The sequence below is a fragment of the Cygnus atratus genome, chromosome 14 (assembly GCF_013377495.2).
Source record: "Cygnus atratus isolate AKBS03 ecotype Queensland, Australia chromosome 14, CAtr_DNAZoo_HiC_assembly, whole genome shotgun sequence".
Taxonomy (NCBI): Eukaryota; Metazoa; Chordata; class Aves; order Anseriformes; family Anatidae; genus Cygnus; species Cygnus atratus.
The window spans coordinates 19891311-19912835 of NC_066375.1; the positions used below are offsets into that span (position 1 = coordinate 19891311).

At 45.2% G+C, this 21525-nt stretch overlaps 1 protein-coding gene across 2 annotated transcripts; it reads right to left on the bottom strand.

Annotated features, from left to right (window-relative positions):
- Positions 1-1304: 1304 nt before the first annotated feature.
- Positions 1305-20931, bottom strand: LOC118256736 (sulfate transporter). 2 transcript variants are annotated; one of them, XM_035563955.2, is made up of 3 exons: positions 20834-20931; positions 13986-14639; positions 1305-11654 (listed from the first exon to the last, which is right to left on the bottom strand). In XM_035563955.2, exons 2-3 carry the CDS (start codon positions 14625-14627, stop codon positions 10149-10151), a joined length of 2148 nt encoding a protein of 715 aa, XP_035419848.1. In that variant the 5' UTR covers positions 14628-14639; positions 20834-20931; the 3' UTR covers positions 1305-10148. The 2 variants fall into 2 exon arrangements, with proteins under 2 accessions (XP_035419848.1, XP_035419849.1); XM_035563956.2 differs by having other exon boundaries at positions 20160-20841.
- Positions 20932-21525: the final 594 nt, after the last annotated feature.

Consider the following 21525-nt stretch of genomic DNA (forward strand, 5'->3'; position numbering starts at 1 on the left):
CTGCTTGGCCCCTCCAGCTGGGGGCACTGAGGAGAGGCCGTTCTGTGTCCTCCCTCCTGGCAGAGAGGATGCAGGAGCATCCTTGCTCACACTGAACACTGCGTACACCTCTGAAATCACTTTTTCTGCAGGAGGTGTGGTATGGGTAGGACCTGGAAATATTTCACATCTACTCTAGAAAATATGTAACAGACAAGCTTAAAAAAGAAACCCACAGCACTTCATGTGACCTTGAGCTGGCTGAGGCTGCAAAGTCTTCCAAATGCAAGGTCACTATAGCTAAACTTCTGAAATAGTTTGTTTTCAAATGCATATTCCAGGGTTGATCTTTATTGCCACCATAAACTCACCTACCTGTTTAACTCCATTATGGGAAAGGTTGGGTTGAACGGACGGTGAGTATTAACTTGAACCGTGCAAGTGTAGGCAGGACTTTGCCTGCCAGCAACACGGTACCCTGTTTTTAAGACAAGCAGGAAGGACGAAATTCAGAATTGTCATTCATAGCATGGTATGTGAGCAATGTGACATCCATCTACGCAACTCCACTGCAAGCAGCTAGAACCAGAGCAGTGGAAACCCACGCTCCAAGTACAGTAGAGACTGACTTCATTCTTACAGGGGGTGGTGATGTGTTTCTGTCCTGCAGTAAAGAAAAATTACATAAAATTGTCCGGGTCCGTGATTGTTACCCACATATCTTGCAATGGGCAAATGTAGCGAGTTCACTTATCTGCTGCTGCATCAGTGCAACCTTTATGGTTAGCAGGGCGAGCTGACATCTTGGTCAATGCGGCAGTTTTCTTTGGAGCAGAGCTAACAGCACTGCACAAGGATTTATTTGCTTTAAGGCTCGTGAATGCACTTAGGACTGTTTGGCTCCTGGAAGCCTTTCAAGCAGCATCCCCAGAGTCTTGGCCCCAGAACTGGACCAGCCTGCCCTAGCATGGGGGGGCACTCCCCTGCTCTGTAGGGCCTGGGACCACAGCCCACTTCAACAAAGCACAGCAAGGGCCAAGAAATGGGGCCAGGTAGCTAAGAGAGGTGCTTTTCTTTCCCTTCAGATTTGGGACCTAACTGTCTTTTCAAATGGCTGCTGGTTCAGTTCCGCATGGAAATGAATTTTCCAGATGTAGTCATTTGCAAAAACATCTTTTTTTTTTTAAAAGGAAAAAGGAGACAAACCCTGAACTGGTCGCACTGCTGAGACATGGCGAGTTGCAACAAAAGCAGGGGACAAAAAAGATGAACAGAACGTCTCCTATGGTTTCCTACTCACTTTTTTTTTTTTTTTTTTTGCAAGAGATAAAGCCAGAGAATGTGGAAGCAGTACACTAGGTCATCCCAGAAAATAAAACACTTTTTGCAGCCTCCTGTTATTTTGCAGGGCAGTTTATGATAATGTGCAGGGGTCACAGCAGAGCATGCAAGACAAAGAGAAAAGTTCTCTTCAGAAAATGTGAGGCCAGGAGTGTCACCCGCTGACTGCACTTGTTAATGCAGTCACTCCGCTCTAAAGCTTGAGAAGGTCCAAGGAGCCTACAAATAAACAATGATAAAGAGGACTGCTAATGATAATTTGGACTACTGCTCTCTCCCAGCAATTAGCTGTGAAGACAGACAAGGAATGCTTTTTTTAGTGTATTTTGGAAGATGCAAGATGGAGCATACGTCCTTGGAAAGGGATTCGGTGTAGGGATAGCAGAGCTAAACGGATGCAGAAGAGCATCTTTGGCCACAGAGGTCAAACACCGCCTGGCAGCCTATCGAGGACCCCACAGATTGGGTCCCCCCGACATGCCCTGCCCCAGGTCCTTTCCCCAACACGGATGCCCACTCGTAGGACACAGAAAGAGACCAGCACTTCACAGCACATCAGCTAGAGGATTTGGGGAGCGATCCCAGCCTATGTAAGGAGGATGAAAACAACGCCTTGCTAACTTCACAGCAGGTTGTTGCTGTTTTCCTGCTTTTTCCTGCGTGATAAATGCCCAGTGCTTATGACCCTTTTCCAAATTATCCAGCTAATAACTGAAAATTCTATAATGGCTCTGTAAGCTGATTAAATTGATTAGAGATGTATGCAATGAAATAAAAGCAGGGAGACACATTAGTATTTCATACCGCATTGGCACTTGGCCCAGGTTGCTCAGCATCATTTCAGGCTGGGCCCGTTTGTTTTACCTGCGAGCCCTCCGTGCTCCCGAGGCCGTGCTGGCTGCCACCGGCCCCTTTAGCTGCCGGCCGGCCCACGGGGTCACCCTATTTGAGATGAATCCAACTTTCCCAGCACCGCAGCCGTGCCCCACGGCTCCACAGCAGCCCCGGCGCGGTTCCTGAGCTCCCTGCACCACAGCCGCGGGGAGGGACCCTGCAGAGGTCACATCTCAGTGCCCCAGGAATCAAAGATGCCCCAGCAGGGGGTAAGAAGCACGGAAACTGGAGCACATCTCTAACCACCCACCATACGATGAGACTGGATCTGCTAGCAGATTTTTAACAGAAGGAGATGTGGCTGGGGAGTCTCCTCTGGCACGGGAGCACGTATGGAGACAATTACGGTTGTCTGCAGGGAAGGCAGAGCCGCACGTGGCACCAGCAAAGGGTGCTCCTGACAGAAGCCCATCGTCTGGGCTCTGCATCAGCAGGCATCAGCAGTGCTCCGCTAAAGGCAACGGCTGTCCTGTGCTTTTCAGGAGAGCACAGAGCTCCTGCCGGCATTACCTGAAACTGAACGCTCCTACCACTCTTGGCACCGACGCAGGAACTACAGCAGTGCTCTGAGGTTTCCTAAGGTAAAAGGTGCCCTCAGGTAAAAGCTGGATCAAGAAAATCCTTTGTGTAACACAAGGGCACGCATGCTTACAGTAACTGCCCAGAACTGCTCCCAAAGCTGGTCTATTTTTGCTCCAACTCTTACTGGCCATGACCTGACCAGGGCATATAACTGCTATGTCAAATAACCCCGAAACACATTGCAGCGATTTATTACAGCCACAAGGGTGGATACCATGTGCTACAAGCACACGTACCTTACAGCACAGCACCGAACCTGAGCAAAGCTGTTGTTTCCTGCAGCTTAGGAATTTGCACCTGGCCCACAGGTGGGTGCTGCTCACCCTGACACAGCACAGGGTTGGCATCGCTTTTCTTCCTGCTGGCCATGTCCCTTCAGGACACAAACAGCAGCCCAGCTGCTCAGAGCACCAAAAACAGGTGAAGCCTGCTGCTGTCCGTGTATCGTCAGCCAGTGCCCTGTTTTACGTTGGCAGGAAACTTCCACGTGTGCCACCGCGTACCAAATACACACAAGTCCAGGAGAACGCTATGCTCTAGTTTATGAAATACGTCATGCTCTAGCTTAGGGAATAAGGATGTGCACGCAGCCGTGTGTACACCAGGCTTTACCACAGGGTCTGCTGCATCTAGCGAGAGAAACAGGGATTAGGAGTTCACTGTTCAGATATGTGTGGTTTTTCCTCTTAAAATTAATAGCTGTGACATCTTCTAAGGCATCAAGCATGTGTCTGACAGCAGGAAAAAAAAAACCATAAATATCTTTTAATGATGGTAAAGAAATCACAAAGATTTTACCACGTTTGATAGAAAATTGCTGTGCTAACATCTTCTACAATGACAATAAGGCACATTAGCATTTTAAAATGACAATTGATAAAGAACTAGCAGACGGAGACAGTGTAAAGGAAAGGCAACAATAAGCAGACCCATTGTTAACCCATTGTTACGTTTTGTTGGTATGACATAACAACTGACAAAATACAGCTCTCGTGGCAAATTTTGGTCAGCAAGTACAGCCCTCAACGAGGAGTTGATGGCATCGCATCTCTTCTCAGGCTGTGCCCAAGGCGAAGTGAAGTCTGTGTTGGCAAACACACACCCAGCACGAAGCAAAGTCCCGCAGCAGGCAGCTTCCCCAGCACCACGGATCCCAGCACCAGACCGGGGGAAATGTTACACCTCATTTGTACCGCACAGATAAATCAGTAAAAAGGCGATCTCTTATACGTGCTATGCAACTTCTGCAAACTATTTTGAAATAAACTACTTCTGTAAACTGCTCAGGTCAGCCAACCAACGTGGCCTGTTCCATTCACGAAGTCACGTTTGTTTAAATGGATTCCCAAATGTGAAAAAGCTGCTCCAGGCAGTTTTTGCCATATTATTTATTGTGCACAACATTATGTCACGAATAATATCTAAAATCACTCTGAATTTAAAATAATTCAGGAATCATATCCCAGAGCATACCATGGTACCAGAAACGATTGTCAGCAACCAGAGGTGATGAAATCAAATCACCATGTGCTTACCAGAAAAAGGGGAGCTTCACCCCTCTAAGCATGTTTCAGCTGCACTTCAAATATACACAAAATTTTATTCCTAAAGACAAAGATTAGACATTAAAAACTTGGACCCAAGTCCAGCAAAATGTTTGGTTCCCTATTGTCCTGTGGAGTCTTGAGATCACTTGGGAGCTGGACTAAGAACAAAGTGCTTTCAGAGCTGCAGAGATCGGCAATCCAAATATTTTAGGCAGTACATTTCCACAATAGGGATTTGATTCTCCATCAAATCTCCATCAAATGTTGTAATATTCTGTGTATTTGCACATTAGAGAAATAGCAACGTGCCAATTTATAAAATACAATAGAAAGGTACTAATTATATTATGCACTAAATACATATGTGTATGTATTAAATATTCACCATTTTACTTAGCCAGAGGCCTCACTTTTAGCATTGCGGTCATCTCAAAAGAAAAAGCAAGACCCAAAATGATTTCCACCTCAGGTGGAATTTGATTGAAATAATAAAGACAGGTAGCTTCTCACATGTGCAGCTGCTCCGCCAAAGGCTTACAAACATGACAACTGAGTGCAAGTAATTCTTGGGATGTAACAAAGTTATTCAAAGTGCAAAGGCACAGTGCCTCATCTGCACTGAAGAGATCGACCCTTCCAGCTATGCCAGCATAGCAGACATGTAAAACCCTCTAGTGCGGACACGTACATCAATATTGGCATCCTAGACTGAGACTCCGCAAAGCACAACAAGCTCTACAGATACAAAGCACCTTGTATGGCATTAGCAGTAGATGACTGCTATCTCCATGGCAGCTTCATTAGCTCAGCTAATGCTATTAAAATAAAGTTTAAATCACCTCAATCACTTAATCACCTTTCCAAAGCATGTGAAAGAAAACCCAGAAGATAATGCCCTGAAACAAACTATCTGCCTGAAGAGTTTCACCCTCAACTAACAGGGTTTCCTCTTGTTCCAGTTTCTGTTCTGTGATCTTCTTGTAGACCAGCAGTCTCCAACAGTCCAGTCACGTGGGTGATGACTTTGACCTCCTTAAAAACTCCTACCATCAACACCAGGGCGCTGGCAGCAGGCGGCTAGGCACAGTGAGGTTGCACAGCCCTTGGGTGGAAGACTCAAAGAACCGGATCCAGGGAGATGTGCAGCGTTGCTGGTCTTCTCAAGTAAGGTTTGAGATGTAGATTTAGGATCCAGCACAGAGTGGCAGCCAGGATGCTCTTCTGCCTGCAGAACCTCCCCTCCGCACGCCAGGCCTCTCGGTGCAAGCCAGCAGAAGTGAGCAGAGATGAAGGAACTGCTGTGTTTTTTTCTCAAGAGAGAGGATCCCTCCGTTTGTCACTGCAGCCCGATGGGGAGGGAGTGCAGAAGTCATGGCAGCTCAGCTGCCCTGGCTGGGGGAGCCCAGTACAGAATTAGATTAAAATTACACAAAAATAAATAAGCACAAAACCAGAAATCCCTAATAACATCCAGTACAGGACACTGACTCATGCAGCAGCGCTGAGCAGGAACTCGGTCCCTGCGTTATTATTACACTCATTATGGAAAAAGGCACACCGGCTGCCCGCAGCTCCCTTCCTCCCAGGCTCAGAGCCCAGAGGACTGGGAGATTTTGGGACTGTTTTACAGCTTTTTGCTTTAGCCTTGGTGCAAAAACTAGGTAGCAGTTCACAGACAATAGCAAAATATACAACGATTCTTCTGCTTACAGTCAAACACATACAATGCCTTAAAGCAAATCACAGAAAGAGGCATGGAAGAGGGTGATGAGGTGGATCTGGCAGCGAATTAGGGAGCAGCAGCTGGAGCTGCAATGACTTACTAGGAAATCAGGATCACTTAATTGTGCAAGACTGAGGTTGACCATGTCATCATAAATCCAAAAATAAGCACCATGTGCATCGTGGCAGCACCTTTCCACTTTACGAAGTAGACTGAAAACTGTTTCTGCATCAAAACATTTACACAAGTTAAACATTTATTACTGCAATTGGCATGTTAGGAGGAGTTGAATCTGCCACATATGGCAGCAATAAGTGCAGAAAGTCTGACATTTTGCAGGAGACTACTAAAGACATTTCCAGGAGCATTTAGCGTGGCTGAGACTGTGAGTATTCATTTCCATAATACTGTGTTGTTATCATTAATGAATATGCTAATGATCTCTTAATTCCTCATTTAGACTGGTAATTGCCGGATTAATGTCTTTGGGAGCAGAGTCGCTGGAGATCAGTGGTTTACACAACCTTCCAGGCTGGCCCAGGGCTCTGAAGGCTGCGGCTGGGACAAACGTCACTGCTCTGGACACAGGAGCGTTCCCAAAACCAATCGTTCTGGGATTCCTTCTTCCCATAGACCACACGTTAAGCTGTGAGGCAGGGATGAGAGAAGGGCTAGATGGCAGTGGGTATGGCAGACTTTCCCTTTTAAAATCCAGTACATGCATTCCACCGTTTATTTTAGACAGCAGACGGCAGAAGAGCCCCTTCCAGGACAGAAAAAAGACACATCACAAAAACACAACTGGTGAAATACAGCTGCTGCATTCATCAAACAGCTGCAAAAGGCATGTATACATGCCTGAAATTCCTTTATAAATCACATTCTTTAGGGAAACAGTTTTCAGTTATGGTCCCTGATTCCTAAATATGAAGTTGGATTACTTTTAAAGGGTCCATAAACACACTGAAGCATACTCCTCTTATGAAGGAGGCTTGATTTTGCTTAGACTCACGCCTCTGTTAAAAAGAAAATATTGGCCTAAAAGGAAAATGTCTGAAATAGCAGTTTAAAGAAATCCCTGCCATGATAAGCTCTAATCTTCAGGTAACGTCCAATGACTCTCTATTACACTAAACTCTCTGACAACTGGTATTTATTTCTGTTCCCTTTTAACCAGGGCTGTGTGAGTTTATACAGAGGATAAACTGTGGCCTCCGGATATTATCTTAAATAAGAACATCAAAAATTGTTCTTTTGTTTGGCTGGCTGCTTTTACCATTGCATTTTAATATGCTTTTTTAATGTTTTGTTTGAAATGGAATTTGGAGGCTACACTGCCAGTTGTGGCTGCACAAACAGCACTGCGGCCAAGCATGATGTGCTCTAGCTGAACATAAATCACTTTAGTGTATCTTTTAGCTGTAATCTAAATTAATTCTTTGAAAATCAATTTATGGCTGTTTTATTGTGCTTTAATGCAAACAAATACCCAGGTGCTACAAATATGCATCCTGAGAGCTGTGGAACTACTGCTTCTTGGAAGTAACACTCTTACTCCTCCCTTCCTAGCACAAGTGGAAATGAATTTGAAAGAAATGTTGTTTAATATTCGTTGTTTTCCTCTTCTGTTACCCTGCTGCATAGTTACAGGTCAAAAAACTCTTCACCTGGGCAGCACGGAAAGGGTAGAAGTCATCATGAGAGTGTAGAGAGGAAAGACTCACCCAAAACAGCTTCTACTTTACTTTATCCCTGCTTCAGAGGACGTCTCCTGGTGGGCCAGAGCAGCTTCTCGGTCCTCCCCTCCCTCTCAGCTACATGCCCGAGGGGCAAGGGAGTGAGAAAGAGTGGCTGGGGGTAAGCATGAAAATTTGCCTCAACAGGGTACTCTGTTTATTGTTTGTTGTGATTTAATTTTTCATCACGACTTTGAGGAGCGGGCACTGCTTCTAGCACTATTCTGCTGTCTTGAAAAGTAGTAGCTAAAATCAGTGTTTAAAAATGGCATGGAGGATTTTGCTTAAAGTGAAAAGCCCTCCTGAAGCAGGAGCCTGGCTGCTGGGGCTGCTGAGGACATGGCTGCTCCCTCCTGACGCTGGCCCCCACTTTGGTAACATAAGCTTGCTAATTATAATTATCCAAACTGCAGAAAAAAAATGAAAAAAAAAAAAACAGCAGTAGCTGTTTGGGATTCATCTCCTTGTATAAACACGCCCTAAGGCTACGAAAGAAAAATATTTGTGCTTTTTGAACACTGCAGAAGCATTAGAATTTTATCTCTGGTATTTGAAGACCTGCTTTTGCCTTAATAATGCCAGTTCTAGAACACATAATTCAAGGATCTCAGTTATATGCTACAGTGTGTCCCTCTGCCCATCTCCTAAATATTTCTACATGCTTCTACAATGTCCTAAAAATGCAGGACACAACATATAAATGTTGCCAGGTCCTGGGACTCATCTTTCTGCTATCTATTCCTTCTCTTGAGGTCTCAGCTCCTAGAGCGAAGTGACGTGACATTTCAGCTTTCATTGAAAGAAGTTACTAGTTACTAGTTGCTCAGAAAAAAAGAAGAAAATAATCCTAAAAAGAAAATAGATTTCTATTTAGAAGATGTTTCATGACTTACATTGCATTTTATTACCTTTTTGATTCTTGATTCATTATTTTTGAATGATCAAGACTAAGCATATTGTCTGTATAAAAGATCTTTTCCCTTGTAAAAGCTGCCAAGAAACTGCAGCTCAGACTATAAACTCCCCTGGGAGAAACCACCCTCTTCCAAGTGTGTATGGTGTTCTAGGTATAGCTGGCACTCAGTTAAAAAAAAAGTTAATCTTTCAATCATGCTTTCATAATTGTATTCTATTGCTGTTAGAACAGAGAACAGCCTTCCTACTCAGTGCTTCTACTTTAGGATGAACAATAGACACTCTTCACGGTTCTGCATAATTTAAAAGCAAAGTACAAAGTTTTATTTACACTAACATGGTGAACAGCTTCCAGCAGACCTCTCTGGCTCTTTTTCTAATGACTGTACTTCCTGGCCTACCATCCCCATTCCAAAATGCCCATGACTGAACACGTGTAAAGGATTTATGGTCAATAAAACCTGTATTCATACACGAAGTCTGTGTGACACTGACAGATGCTGGCTAGTCTATGAGGCCCTTTTCATTTTGGCTCCTGTGACTCTGCCTGGCTTGTAAAACTGGCTACGAAGAGCTGCAGTGTGTTGAGACCCATGAATTACAGATCTTCATATCTAATGTTCACAATTCTGAAGTGCTCCTAGACATTAGGAAAATGAACGATCGACCATAAGCATGAATCAGACTTCTAAACAATCTCCTCCGAATAAAAACCCTTCCAGATTATTCAAAGAGAACCAAGCTAAAGAGACAATCTTTCCTGGCATGTAAAGAAATTAGAAAATCATGTGTAGAAATTAGAAAACCATGTCCCTGTTGATCTGGCTGCATTAGCCTGTCAGAAGATGACGACAAAGCATTTAGAGGTGATAGGTAGTTAAAAGCTATTCGTTAAGACTTTTTTCCTGCATGTCTAGATTTTACTTACCTAGCTGTTTCAAAATCACCAGCTAAGGACTACATGTTATAGACCAGAGCAAACAGTCCCCGTCAGTCATTCCTTAAAAATATAAAGGTGTGATGATATGAAAAAGCAATACCACAACTAGGGACAAACAGTAAGTTGCCTTGTAGCATTTCGTTAGACAGGATGCCCAGACTCCTTCAGGATCTTGTCCCATCCAGAAAGACTTTAATGCTGATGATCAAAACTCGGGGGGGGAACAGAAATGGAAAGTTGATGACAGAAGAGAAATGAGATGAAAATCCACATGAAAACTCTTTGGTTCACAGACTGGTCACAATCAAGTTAAGAATTGCCTTCACTCAGTACCACCTGTTGAATCATTACACCTGGCAAAGTAAAGCATTAAAACACACTGCACAGTAACCAATGTGTTACCAGCAACCCTGCCTCTTTCCATCTGAGTGCACGTATGTTTCATACGCGTTTTTTTCCAGGGTTTGTTCCAATTTGCTGCCTTCCTCCAGCTAGTTTTTAGAAGCACAGGTCCTATTGTGCTCCTGCACACCCAATGCGAAGTCCACAGCCTGGTGCACACTGTGGAACAGAAGGTGGTCCTCGCCCTCTTTGAAGAATTCTCCACGGATCAGGGAACTCCTCACCGAAGGATTGCACTGGGCCAGTAGCACCTGGACATCTATCTCCTTGTAGTCCTTGCAGACCTCTTTGAGCGTGCGTATTCCTGCTGTGTCCAGGAACTGCACTGCACAGCAGTCGATCACTATTGTGTGAAACCCCAAGGGTTCAGAGACAAGCTCCAAGGAGATGCTGGTTTGGTTGCCACCAGAACCCGCCTCTTTGTGTCTAAGCATTCTTTTTGCTGCCTTTTTCTTTGCTGCCTTCACCTGGGCTGGGTTGACTCCAGTTTGCTTGTACAGCGTGGATCTGAAGCACTCTTTGTTGATATAGTAGAGGGGTGCTTCGAAACGGAACACCACGACTCCTGGCTTAGTTTGCAAGTTCTTGTAAGCAGACAGGGATTCGTATGTTTCAGACTCTGCCACCCAGCCAAGCAAGGGTGCCTCTGGTTTCTGAGTTCGGAAAATGACACAGAGCATAGAGAAGCAAACGCCAACCAAAAGACCAATCTCAGTACTGATGAGTGCTGAGGATACCATAGTAACTATCCAGATTACTGTGTCCACCCTGCTCAAATGCCACATTTTTGGCAGGTCTTTGAACTTTCGCAGGGCTCCTCTGAGGTTTACAATAGTTATGACAGCAAGGACACATTTCTGAAGGGAATAAAACAATGGCGCAATCACAAGGAGGACTATTAGGATTAACAAACTAGTCACTATGCCAGAAATCTGGGTCCTACAGCCTGTTGACTCTTTGACAAGAGTCTTGGCAAGAGCTGCACTTGTTGTGAAGCAATGGAAGAAAGAGGGAATGATGTTGCAGAAGCCAATGGCATACATTTCCTGGTTGGCCTTCACGGTGTAACCATGCTTCTTGGCAAACATCTCAGAGAGGGAGACTGTGATGGCAAAGCCAATGATGGCTATGGGGATTGCATCCAAAGCCACATTCGGAATGAGGTTCCATTCTGGAGGTCTGGGTGGCAGAAACCCAGTTGGGATCTCCCCAGCAATGCTCGAGCCGTATGTTTCTCTCAGCTTCCCTAAGTGAGATGCCAGAGTAGCTGCCACAACCACAGCTAATTCAATTGGTATTGGAGCCTTAAGCCTGGATTTAAAGTGTTCGTTAAGCTCTTTGGTTGGGATAAGAACAAGAAAGCACAAGAAGCTGGTGATGAGATCACAGATGTTGGTCTTGTGTATGTTTCTGAAGATGTTTGTCCATGTGGTTATGACAGAGCCGACACCACTGCTCCGTGGAATGTCCAGACCCAGGAGATACTTCGCTTGTGAAGTCAGGATGGTAAAGGAGGCACCCGTGACAAATCCGCTGAGCAACGAATCGGAGAGGTACACTGAGACAAAGCCCACTTGAAAGAAACCCATGGCCACCTGCAAGGAATCAACCACACAAAACAGATTAGGATCCACACCTTGCAGATGTCATCCCTGTGGGGCTCTGGAGGAAAGCGGGATATAAAAGCACCATACGTGGCCTTAGAGAACAAGGCATGGTGTCAACATGGAGCTGACAGTCTCCATTATTCAGCTGCTCCTTGCGCACTGCACTTAAACGAAATGCATTTCTAACACAGAGCAGGCTTTTTTAGAGGTCACGGAGGTCTCCATACTCTGAACATGTGCCTACCGTTTGCCCATTGGCTCAACGCGCCTCTACCTGCCTTACTGGGCAAAAAAGGAACACAAGGGAAAAAGCATTTGAAATACTAGCTACTTTTGCCATTTCTGTCACAAGTTCTTTTGATTTCTATGAACTTTTCAGGGATCCAAAACCTATGCTTTTGTCTGTCTCCCACTCGAGCTCACAACCTGCAACAGAAATACAGCTTATGGCATAACAGCTGCCCCTTGCACTGCATAAAGCTTGGCCCATCTGGCTCAGAAAGTATATGAGCTGCACACCCTTGTGATGCAGATTATATACAAATAGAGATAAATTTTTGAAGTGCCTTGTCATTCGTTTTTTATTAATGTTAGTTGAACGGAAAAATCCTTGGTGCTCTTCCACAGGAATGAGTGGTTTTATGGACACCTACCCTATGTGCCTTCACACCTGGTAAACTTCCCTTCCTTCCCACCATCCTTCATGCAAAACAGAGCACAGACTTTCTCACGGCAGCTACAGAAACTTTTTGAAATCTCAACAGGTTTTGCTAGAAACCTTTTAACTTCCCGAGATGGCCAACAGGGCTGCCTACACTGTTACCTGAAGGCAGCAGGCCAGAACTTACACGTATTAAACATTAAGCAGTGTCATCTTGATACATTTCATTAGGTAGTTAAGGCTAATCATGGCTGGAAACTTCCTAAGAATCTCAAAACATTACTGAAGAGAAGGCAAGTTTGGGGCCTGGACTGAATAGACATGGGTTCAGCTCCAGACTCTACAGTAGGCTTCTCCACAGTCTAGGTAATTCATTTAATTCAAGGTTTTCCTAGCTATAAAACTGAAGTAGTGATAATCATCTTACCTAGCTGTGCTGTAGGCAACTGGTGTGACCAGGTTTGCTTTTTGCAATTTGATTGTAAAGTTATGGATACAAAGAGAATGTGAGTTTGTTTGGAGCTTCCCATTAAAATTAAACTAATAGAAATCGAGTGTGTGAAGATCTATTGGTTGGCAGGCTGAGAGACAGCAAGTAAAATATGCCTAACATTCAGAGTGACTGAAAATAAAATAATCTGACTTTTCAAATAAAGAAACTTAAATGTACCTTCAAAGTTCAGTGCAAATCACAGCTCCAAAACTGCTTACATCCTACAGTGATAAATCCACTGTGCACCAGGCAACACAGAACATTTTTGAAATTATTCAACACTATCTTGCAGTACAAGAAAAAGTCCTAGGTAATGCCTGAAAGCAATGGTTTAGAGTATCAAAGGTACGTCTCCTTTTCCTCTCCTCTACAATTTGATTAGCTACCACCAGGGATGTCACTGCAGGAAGAAATGAATGTGAACTCACGAACTGAAATATCACAGCTCTGCAGTACTGTTAAAACTAAATCCATCCTAGTTAATGCCTGACAGTCTAAAAACAAAAATATCTGCTTTAATTTCAGCAAGCATGCAATTCTATGAAGTAAGCAGAGACAAAATAGTAAAATATTGTTAAATAATGTATTTTGATATGGTAATAACTAAAAGTTTTGTTTCAATACAACACTATTTTATCTCAGTAGCATCCCTTTCATACAATGACATCGATTTGACTTTGAAAGGGCAGACAGCAAAGTTTTACAAGCACATTGACAAATAAAAAGAAACCGGAAATAGCTTTTCTGTTCAGAGTATTTTTCGATAAAAGAAAAACCAAATGACCCAAGTCTGGAATTAAAAGCTGACACGCCACATTTTGGCCCAACAAAATGGAGGCCTAAGATATAAGCCAGTTCCAGGGCAAGGCAAGGAAGGTGGTGAGAAGAAAGCTACGGGAACAGCAAGTGTTGTCTGGCAATGCTCCAATGCAGGTCCTTACAGTCCCCACTAAGGTAACAAAGCAAGCACAAAATGCTGTTTAGAAAAGGCGAGGACAAAGACGAGTTTCTTGCACCACAGTAACTGGAGACCTCCAGTCCTCCCTTTGTCCACTCGCCTGAGATGCAGGGAACATGCGCAACCCCAGCAGACAGCCCATAGGAACAATCACTTAGAGAATTAAAACTATTTCCACAGAATACCTGTTTGTCCTCCTCCTCTTACCTGATAAACTCCAGCTACGAAGGTCACGGTGGCTCCCACTTTTATTGCATAGCAGGTTTTATCACAGAGCAGGACCTGCGACGTCTGGTTCAGAGGCACAATGGTGGTGTTTACATGCGTGACTGTATCTGTGTGGGCATGAACAGTGGCTGCCTCCAAGTCGTAGCCAGCTCTCTGCACTTCACGATCCACCACCTGGCCCACCATCAGGCAAAGTGCACCAAAGATACCAACGGAGATGTGGCGAGATGTTCCAAATATGGAATAAATAATGCCTGCAAAAAAGGACGTATAAAGGCCGTAGATAGGCTCCTGTCCAGCCAAGAGAGAATAGGCAATTGACTGTGGGACTAGTAAGACTCCCACAATCACACCAGACATTAGGTCTCCCAGTAGGCACTCTTTTAGTTTGTATTTAGGAAGCCATTGCAAGATGGGAAAGAAATTGAAAACACAGTCTTTAACTTTGGCTGGCGTGCAGCTGCAAGTTTCCTTTGCTCGCTTAACCATCAGAGCCTTCAAGTTCCTCTTCTCCTCCTGAGGTTCCAAGAACATTCTGTGATGGAAAACATGCTTAGCATCATCTCCCTCTGGCACTTCTGCCACTGACCGGACACTGTTGAATTCTGCCGTGGCCGCCATCTCGAGGACTGCCTAGGAACACAAAGAAGGAACATTTTGACTAAACGAATGCGTTACGTCAGACTTTTTAATGGAGTCAGATCAGTAGATACGAAAAGCAAGGGCTAATAGTCTTGGTTAAGCACAGAGAAAGCAAGTTCCAATCAAACCTGGAAAGAGCCTCCTCGTTACAACCCCTTAAACAAGGAATCATCCTCTCTAGGAAGGAAGCTGATATCCTGTAGAATAAACCTGCTGCTGGTGAAGCTGTGAAATGGAAAAGAATGCAAGAGCACTGTCTCTTAGAGAGGCTTCCTTGATAAAAATGCTCTTTGCAGTCTGTTCCACAGTGCAAAGACAGACAAGGAGTTTTATTGTGGTACAACAGTCACTTCAATTCGGTTGCTGAAAATTAACTACAATTAGTGTATTTTTTGTATTGCATAGCTTGGTCTAAACCTCATTTACTTATGCATTTATTTATGTATTTAAACACAGTGATTACACTTGCCAAATATTGTAAAGATTTGCCAGCTGAAAAGATTTAATCCTTACACGATGACTTTATTTCAGCCAATCACATCTTTTAAATGCTAGTTTTCAAGTAAATTACATCTAACCAAAACAATACAAACAAGTGGAAGGCATATTAAGGGGGATAGTGTAAGGCAGGCAGCACGCTTCTGCCAGAACACGTGCTCTATACAGACTGTTTACATACCATAAAACAAGGTGATTATATCAAAGCACATTTAGGAACAGAAACAAATTGCCTGAATGTGAGAGACCGAATTCTTGATGAGACAAGCCCTAATGAAACTTGACGACCCCAACTGCGATTGCCTGCACTGCTGTGTTGTCATACAGCACTGTCAGTTTCTGGAAAACATCCAGAATGGTCCAGAAAACTCTCTTTCCATCACAATACCTGTTACTGCCAATATGCTGAAGTCGTCAAGTTTCAGCCAGAAACACACTCGCCTGGTGCTGCAAGTCAAGGTCAGACACTGCAGCAGAACTCTGAAAGTCTTTTTGAACGCTGCCTTTGTAGTCACTGAGTGCTAATAACAACGGGCCACTTACGTATTAATTACACCTTCTCTATGCAGTGCAAACATCAACCAAACTAATATTTGATGCAATGTTTACAACTGAATTAATTATCACATCTATCAGAGCTAGCCACGCTGAGCATTTTGAGAATACATCTCCAAATTTGTTCACTTAATCAACATCTCACAAGTAGTTATAAAACATTCACTGCTACAATCACTTCAGAATGAACCTCTGAAAAATGTGTGTGGGGAGAAGTGAGAGAATTTAAGTGTGGTGCTTAAACTGCCAGCTTCTCCTACAGCCTGAAACTGATCTTCAGAGCTATGCAGAGAGGAAATTACTTCTCTTAGACTTTGTACTAACCAACTGATCATTCAATATTTCTTCTTCCGTTCTAGGTTTGCACGCTGTCACACAGGTATCAGATGTGGACCACACATATAACGGTTTACAAACAGCCACATCTCTGACAGTCTGTTTGCTCAGACAGAGATGAACAGCTTTTGGTTCTTCTGGCTAGAAATAGCAACCCAAGTAGTTACTATCTTAAAACACCCAAAGCATACGATACTAAGCTTATCAAAGGACCCACAAGACAGTAGGAGCAGCTACAGTACTTAACATTTAGACCCACTTCTCTTTCCAGACAAAAGCATTCAGGGATTTCTACAGTAGCCTTCCAATTAGAAAGCAACTCAACCTGACTGATCCAATTCTTCCACATTACACCACAGCATACTTCTCCTTAGAGTCTCTGTTCTGCAGTCTATGCCCCAGTTTCCTGGAAGTTCGAGCCTGAGGTACCTGTTTGGTTGCAACGAAAGCCTGTCAAAACAATGCTTTACAATTATATTGAACCAGGTCAATCTTCCCCACTGTTCTGAACAGTTATTGGCAGCCCAAATTCCCAAGACTGTGCTACCAGGCTACAGCTTGCAGAGGGCTATCTAAAATCAATACGCACTACATAATGTGGATAGATAGCCAACAGGAAATACCAGGGGCTGGTATTTTAACCCTGAAAGGTGCTTTCATTCACTACAAACCCAGAGACAGCGAGCATCTCTCTGGCAGGTAAGCTCCTACATCCTTTCACATAACCAAACCTGCTCCCTTTTTGCTAGCAGCCACTGGACCGCTACTGAAAGGCAGCTGTGTTTTGAACAGAGACCTCCCCCGCCCCAGAACTGTAAGTAACACCGTTGTATCAGGAGGGGTGGATTTGCTGCACAAGGTGGGGACTGTATGCTCCCCTGTTATCATGACCTCTGCAACCCATACTCTGTTATATTCTGGGGCAGACAGAACGGCATTGCCTGGTCTCATGCTCTGAGACACTTCACTAACACCTGGCTCCTGCTCTCCCCACCCAGCAGGTACTTATAGCAAGGTGTCAATGCTTTTCTCCTGCTCCTGCCCCTTTCCGTAATCCCACACCTTCAACTCTGTGCCTACCCCATCTGAAAGCCACATGGGGTCTGCAGGGCAGGATCTTTAAACTAGAAAGACTTAGCACAACAACCAAGGAGAACATGCCTCTTTATGGTTGCAGTTCTGAGAGCAGGCTGAACAGCAGCTTTGGAAAATTCACATTAAAAAAAAAAAAAAGGATGAAGCCTAATGCACTCCTGTGTTAGATGAGACCTAAGTGGAAAATTCCACAATTTGAACTCAGGTCCTATTTCTGGCATCTATGTCCTTCTATTGGTCCTGACCCTTATAAGTTAAAGAACTGTGAGTTCTGCATCCGAAGATTAGTCCACCTAGACCTGTAATATATTTACATTTCTAGGGGTAAATTTCCAAATGCACTTATTAGCCTTCTCATCTGCTCTTCTTGGACAAGTCAATCACCTAGTATAATACACAGAAAGAGAAGAAAGCATTAGTTTTGCCTATCTGTGTTCTTAATTATTCCAAAATTCCATCTTAGAGCCGCCTAGCCACGCGGAATTGCTGTACCACATACCTAAATACACCTTATAATGACAAACATCCTTTGATTAACGTCTTACAGTCCACTATCTATAACATGCTTTAGAATAATTATATGGTCAGAACAGCTGTATGAAGGATTCGGATCTTTACAATGAGCACTTTATGGTGCAAGAAGTGACTTACTCAAGCTCACGCAAGGATCACTTCAAGGACAATGCAAACTCCCAGCATACATCCTCACAATCCAGATATCTAATCTGACCCACCCAATAGTTATTGCAAAGTCCACTTAGGAATTTTTTATAGCACATGCAAGAAAAGAGAAAAAAGTGAATACAGCATGCAAAAGCAAGTGTCTGCAGCACTCAGCACAAGCACATTCCGTATTTGTATTTGCTCAAGCAGTTTTACTCATTTCACAAGCACAGAGTTACAAATCAAAAAGCCTTCATCCGATGCTCAGCAAATCAATACTGCAAAGCTAGGGGGGAAACTCACCTCCAGGCTATCTTTTATGTGTAGCAAATTAGTTAGATTATTTCATCGTCTGACATTTTAGTAAAAAATTTAGCAACGAAAAGCCTTCTGATTCCTCTTCCCTTACCCAGGACTTCCAGACAGCTTACTGAAATCTGAGAATTTTTCTTAATCCATCAGGAAACTCAAACATGAAACCCAGCTCGTTCAATTTAGCTCTGTGTAGTGTCATAAAATGTCTGTACAGTAGATGGTACCTTGTTTTTTTGGTTGTCTCAACAGTACAAAAATGTTCTAAGTGAAAATTTTCTTGGCTACTAAACTGCGGGCATATACTGGATCTTTGTGTTCACCTGCATAACAGCTTTCTGTACGCGGCATGAAAAGGGCCTTTAATCACACAGTCACAGCCTCTCAGGATGCCAGGACACTAGGAAATGACACAATTTTCAACACTGTTTCACCCGATTCTGTTTGAAAGCATTACTCTGTATTACTTCTGAAACCATTTAGCCCAACCGTGCTGAATAAAAACGGATTTTGTTCTTAAAAAAAGTTCTGTATACTGAATGATATTCTGTATATTTACTCTGGAAAAGAAACTACTGTCTTTTTTGTTTTGAAAACTGCTATTTTCATACAGCTCATTTGTATGCCTAGAATTCACTTTTATCGGCTCCTTTTGGCCTCAGTAAGATCTTCAGGGGTTGTCTGACTGCCATGAAAGCTTTACATAAGCAAAGGATACGACAGAGAACTGTGGAAATTTCCAGTATCTCCATCGTGTTATCAAGTGACTGCCATAAAATCAAGATATGGGGAGGTACTGTACTCCTGAGATCCAATGACTTTTACAGACTATTTCTGGATCCCATGTGGGCCTCTCTTACTGATCCCTTTATATGTTAGAGGTGAGCTAACATCTGCCTAATGCCTGTCTTACTGGAAACACTACCTGCAGCACAGGGCTTGGCTGCCTTGGACTTCTGTCTGTGTCCCAGAACACAGTCACCCTGACAGTAAGAGACTAATGGAACGTGAAGCTCACTCGGGGGCTGGAATAACATACTACAAGTTTAAATGTAAGACCTGAGTAATTAAGAGTAGAAAATTAATGAAAATAAAAGTGTCGGTTCTCTAACACTGATATCAGTTTTCCAGATTATTTCTCTAAATTTCATGTGCATGTATTGCCACTGTATGCTCTCACTACCCAGCCTCATGTACCCACCTGCTAGACATGAGAAGTTTCAGGCATGCACTTAAAAACTAATGCATAAACACATCATTTGAAGAGGCATGATCGTTTCTGAAGAGATGTAGAAGAGAAATGAGTAAATTAGAAATTCAAGTTCAATATGAACTGAACAGGAGCAGGGATACTACCTCAAGGTCCCTGCAAAACTTCACCCTAAGAATATAAGAGGAAAGCGTATCACTACATTTTGATAATGAAATCTTCGCACTTACTCTTTTTGGACAATAGACTCAGCTGTTACCAAATAATCTCCTTATTGTTGTGGAGCAACAAGGAAATTCAATACTGCCACGATAATACCAAGATAGGCACCAGAGCAGCACTGCATAATCCTTAACACTTTCAAACACCTCGTTCAAGATACAAACATTCATTTCAATCGTACTACTGAGATTTTCTGAGGAGCATAAACAGACATACTGCCTTTACCATGCTTAACCAACATATCTGGGGACCGAGCCACCTTACTATCCACAGGATAGTCACCAAACTTGAGCTCACGCACAAGAAAACGTGCTGCCACACACGCAGACGGATAATAAAACACTGCTTGCACGAAACAGGGGATCTCTTCCTACTTCAGTGCCAGTTCAGCCGGGTGATGGTGCCCCTAGATGGCCCGCTCTGTGGAGAGGACAGCCACCCATCTCTGCCAGGCAGCTGCGCGTCCCGGGCGAAACGCACTGCCTGCCCTGCCCTCATGCCACAGATCCCCTCCGTGATAGCAAACGGCTGTCTCCCACATAACCCCAGCAGTCTTCTAGTTTGGCACAGAGCATTTCCAGCAACTCGCTTCTGCCTCGGGACCCTCCGTCTGCCCTTACCGTTAGCCGGCAAGGTTAGAGCACCCAAGGGCTGCGCTCAGGGCCAGGCGTTGCGCTGGGCATGCAGAGGAAGCGCTGCCCCGAAGGAATTTCCTCAGCAGCTAATGCCAGCTCATGAAGAACCCGCTCCCTGCGTGGCTCAGCCTGCAGCCCTGCCACCCCAGCACGGCTCGGGGGGCTCACTGGGCCCGGGCGGACGGTGCAAGTAGCTGAGCGTTAAACTGAAAACCTGTAAGAAAAACTCACTGAAAAAAAAAAAAAAAAGAAAAAGGAAAATCCACGCGCTTGTCACACTCCTGAAATTGCAATTTCTGCTGAGAACGCGTGTACCGGTGTGGAAGCCAAGGAAAGTCTGAGCTCCCAGGATAACGAAGGGGAATTCTGCTGTCTTTTGGGCAGGGTTCAGTGCCACCCCCTCGACCCGAGCGGCGTTTCGCCTTTGTCTGCCCGCCGCTCCCTGCCCACCTCCCGCCGCGCTGCGCCCTCCTCGCAGCTCCGCGGCTTTCGTTTTCGCTTTCCTGCCGCCTCGCATTATTTGAAACCCCGCACCGAGAGATGCTTCGGGAAGCGAGATTGCGAACACCGAGCCCCCTGGAAGAGCCGGGGCGAGCTCACACCGCCAGTCCATTGCCCTCAACCCCTTGCCCTCAGCCCCTCCGCCGCGCCGCACTCACCGCGGGGCCGCCGGCGGCCGCGGGCAGGACGGGCTCGGCTCGGCTCGGCTCCCGGCAGCTGCCGGAGGCTCGGCAGCGCCGGCCCGGCCCCACGCCTCGCCCCCAAGCCGCCTCCCCGCCGAGGGGCCGGGGCCGGGAGCCGCCGGCCGGGCAGGGCCGCCCCCGCCGCGCCCCTCAGCGCGCCGCCCGGCGTCCCGGAGCCGCCGGGGGAGCAGCTGGGGAGACCCGAGGGGGCGGCCGGGAGGCCCGGGGCCGGCCCGGGGCCGGGGGAGCGAAGTGCCCCGCGTGGCAGGGCGGGGCTCGGTGTGGGACCAGGGCCGCCAAGGGCGAGGAGACCGGACAAAATGGCAGCTGCGGGCCGCGGCCCAGCGCCGCCGGCTGTTACCAGGGCCCAGGCTGGAGCCCCCCCGTCCCCGGCTCCCTCCTGTCGCCCCTCGGTCCCACCATGAGGGCCCTGCCCTGGTGGTCCTGTCCGGGCTGTAGGGATAGTGTGTAGGGACACTGTGTAGGGACATTGGTTGATCCGTGTGGGGATTTGTGGGGACTCCTGTGGTAATCAACACCAGGTGCCCCTCACATGCACAAGCAGCGTGGGAAAGCAGAAATCTTGCTCTTGGAAACAACCAGGGCAATGCAGGCTGCAAGGAGATCAGACCAGGCCTGTGGGTTGTCAGCAGTTACATTTTGGGGCC